Source organism: Eucalyptus grandis, chromosome 11 (assembly GCF_016545825.1).
Source record: "Eucalyptus grandis isolate ANBG69807.140 chromosome 11, ASM1654582v1, whole genome shotgun sequence".
NCBI classification, from domain to species: domain Eukaryota; kingdom Viridiplantae; phylum Streptophyta; class Magnoliopsida; order Myrtales; family Myrtaceae; genus Eucalyptus; species Eucalyptus grandis.
Window position 1 is genome coordinate 2,855,432 of NC_052622.1, and position 3,432 is coordinate 2,858,863.

General features: G+C 40.3%; 1 protein-coding gene across 1 annotated transcript; it reads right to left on the reverse strand.

Annotated features, from left to right (window-relative positions):
- Nucleotides 1-1,917: 1,917 nt before the first annotated feature.
- LOC104424421 lies at nt 1,918-3,198 on the reverse strand. The gene is made up of 3 exons (XM_010036839.3): nt 3,020-3,198; nt 2,608-2,934; nt 1,918-2,358 (listed from the first exon to the last, which is right to left on the reverse strand). The coding sequence occupies exons 1-3, from the start codon at nt 3,087-3,089 to the stop codon at nt 2,210-2,212; spliced, it is 546 nt and encodes a 181-aa protein (XP_010035141.1). The 5' UTR covers nt 3,090-3,198; the 3' UTR covers nt 1,918-2,209.
- Between the last annotated feature and the right edge of the window lie 234 nt (nt 3,199-3,432).

A 3,432-nucleotide genomic window follows, 5' to 3' on the forward strand; every position in this document is an offset into this window, starting at 1 on the left:
TGATGATGACAGATACATGTTAGACGCAAATTGCGTAACCCTAAGATCTCCATAACTAGAACGAGAACATGTATAGTTGAGTAGAAAGATTAACGCACCTGTTTTGGAATCCATTGTTCTTGAAGCGGAAGCGGAAACACAATGTTTCACGCGCAAGTCATTCTCCTCTATTGCCCTTCGTATCACTAGCTTAATGAGGCGGCCCCCCTCACGTGTAGCGTTAGGTAAACGCCCCTTATGTGAGGATACAGGTGAGAATTAGGATTAGAGGAGAGACTTGAGCACTATTTATAGAGTTTCCAACCAGTCCCTCTCATTACAGGCCAGGCTCAACTCGGCCCACACTAGTCAGCCCATATTAGACTAATTAAGAAACCTTCTATCTCACCTTAGACCAAATCCCGTAAAACGGTAAACGTTAAACGGTAAATTACAATATCAATTAATGTAGTCCACAATTAGAAAAACTCTTACAATACAATCTTGGTACGGTTGGCATATTATATGCCCGGAGCTTTAACGTCACATTGCAGGTGGTTGGGACGATGGCTAACGAACGAGCTGCAGTGCTGATGCTGATCGCCTGCGTCCTTCTGTCTTCGACGACATTGGTGGCTCTCGGTGTTGTGAACAATTGCCCGGACAATGATAGATGTGTGGAAGCTCCGCAATACTCTGTGGGATTCTTCTTTAACACATATAAAGAAACACGAGCGATGTTACAATATATGCACTCACTCCGAAGAGTGTACCTTCGGCAAGGAAATATGCTCGGTATATTGCAAAGTGGTATGCCAGCTGATCCATACTAACGAACCATAAACCAAACCGGTTACTTCCGATGACGTAGGCATTTTTTCAAAGTGCTCGATATATTTCAAAATGAATGAATAAAGAAGGAATTTTTTCGCTGCTTTTCTCTTTGAATTTTATTATTCTCATCAGATTTTATCTCATCTCATTAGAAAATTATATTGTTCTCTTCTAGAAAAGACCTTTTTTTTTCGTGCTAGTAAATTCCTAAAGGAGTTTGTAAGTATCACTTTTATTGTTCTAATTGGATCTCATCTCATTTCATCGTATGATTCTATTGTTCTATTCCAGAAAAAAAATACTTTTTTTGTGCTAGTAAATTCCTAAGGAACTTTGTAAGTATCGCCAAATTGTTCCTAAAAAAATTACAGATCACTTGATTTCTTACTAACTTATTGATAGCTTACTAATTTTATGAAATTGTCAACTCTTATTTTTTAATAGTATGCAAATTGCCAATTTTTCTCGTCTTTCACCATATTTGTAAAAGCCTTCTAAGAAATCATAAGAGAAACTCTCGGATTAATGGGAGAAAACTTAAAATGTCACACTAATCCAGAGTTAATAAATGTAAGAGGCGGATGACCAAGTCAAATAAAAGTTAATAACTCAATAGAAGTTGATAAAAATATTAAAAAGAATTAAGTGTTGGTCGTTAATTCAAATGAGAGTTGGTAACTCATAAATATTAAGTATTTTAATTTGACAAATTTTTTCTTTTGGTCAGTGACAAAATTTGGTTGCTCACTCTAGTTTCAGCTCATAATTTCATTTAAGAGCTAGCAAATTGAAAACATCGTAAGCTATGTTATTAAAAATTGTTGAGTTAATACAAATATTACTAATTGCAAACTATCACGATAAACTAGAAAATTTTCATTAAATTATTAGTGAATTACCAACAATTCATGTATAAAAATGTCATCGATAGTTTTTTTACCAACAGTTTTGTTGATATTTGTTGATACTTAATAGAATTATTACCATGATAAAAAAAAAAATGTATTTTTTATAAGCGGAACAATAGAATTCACACAGCTTTAAATATGCAGAATACGATATATAGATTCTTATTTTCCAAAAGCCATCGACAACGAACTAATCTGAAACAAAAGACACCACACAACTTGGAACAATATATAAACTTTGATGCTCCTGTAGAGCACCTTATTGCAGGTACATATATGTTTGTGTTTCAATCCAAAATGCTTGTGCATACATAGTTTTAAGTAATACTAATGCACGCCAGCATGCGCGCGACGCCATGACACGCCAAAGCGCGCAGGCCCGGCAACCATCGTTCGAGGAGTATAATGAAATAAAAAACAAACCCGTATAGCCTATTCTATCGACATAACTTCTGCAGCGATGTGCTTCGGAGAAAGAGGCAAGGCGATTAGTAAGAAGGCGCCGTTGCTGGGGCGACTCCTATGAACTGGACAGAGTGAATTGGTCCCGGAGCCACGTGCCCCGAGCTTCGGATCTCACCCATTCCTCTGCGCGCAATCCCTCTTTGAGCCTCGCATAGTTTGGGAAGAAACACGCCTGCACCAAGAGATTTTACGCGTGCATTTGACTCAAAAGGCGTCCTTATTGGAATATTAAAGGAGTACCGTGTGTAGTTTCTATTCAAAATAATTTTTAAGATGAAGATTCTATTCTCCAATCGGCGAATCCAATCTGATCTTCTAAGATATTGGAAAAACTTATCATACCGTACGTTCTATTTCAAGAGGATTCTACGGCTACGAGTGATTTGGCTTACTAACTAGAAAACGTAGTTGATGCAGTTACCTTCACCGGCGGCGAGGCTGAAGTAGAGATCGACGATGTTGGGGCAGTTTTCGTAGCACCCAGAGGAGCAGAGCTTTTGGGTGAAGCGAGACTCGAGGAGCGAATCCGAGGAGACGCCGAGAGTCTTTCTGTCGAGCCCGCAAGCGGCGATGCACTCGTCAGTCTCGATGTGGTCCTTCAGATTGTCGGCCTCGATCTCCGAGGACCGGCATGTGTAGCCCTCCTCCCCGCTCCTCCTCACCTGCTTCTCAAGCACGCACCGCTTGCCCGTGGACGACACGGCGAACGCGCACGATCCTTGATCAAGATTCTCACATGCAATATCTCCTGTAAACAACTCACCGACATACATATCAAGATGCACGAAAAGATACCGAAACTTTTTAAGATAGAACTAAGAATATAAGCACACCTAGGGTTCCTTGAACGCCGAAGGCAATGGCCAGAGCGAGGAGTGCGAGATTGCAGAGGCCGGCAGCCATTGTTTTTCTGAGTTCAAAGGTTTGGGAGGGAGAGAAGTGAGAGCGGGGGAGCCTTGGAGGGGAGGCTTTATCGGACTCTTTCTAAGTGTTTTCGAGTAGTGGCTAACAAGTTCGGTAGGCCAGGCCATTTATAGGGGTTTCCATGGAACTGTTGGTGCGTGGGTAGATCGGTGGACGGAGAATGGACTTTCGATGTGAGAAGGAGACAAGCAGGAAAGCGACAGATGCGAACTCTATTTTCGAACCATATTTGCTGGACTTCGTCCAACGAATTTAATGAAACATATACAATTTATATCTAATGTTTGAATATACGTTATGGTGAGTGTTTGGAGGGGGAAAA

What these genes read in the sequence shown, in the direction of transcription:
- LOC104424421 (XM_010036839.3), bottom strand. Translation starts at nt 3,089, where the DNA reads ATGGCTGCCGGCCTCTGCAATCTCGCACTCCTCGCTCTGGCCATTGCC. An exon ending in CGGCGTTCAAGGAACCCTAG is followed by an intron (nt 2,935 to 3,019) that starts GTGTGCTTATAT and finishes AGTTGTTTACAG; the next exon opens with GAGATATTGCATGTGAGAAT. An exon ending in CAGCCTCGCCGCCGGTGAAG is followed by an intron (nt 2,359 to 2,607) that starts GTAACTGCATCA and finishes CTCTTGGTGCAG; the next exon opens with GCGTGTTTCTTCCCAAACTA.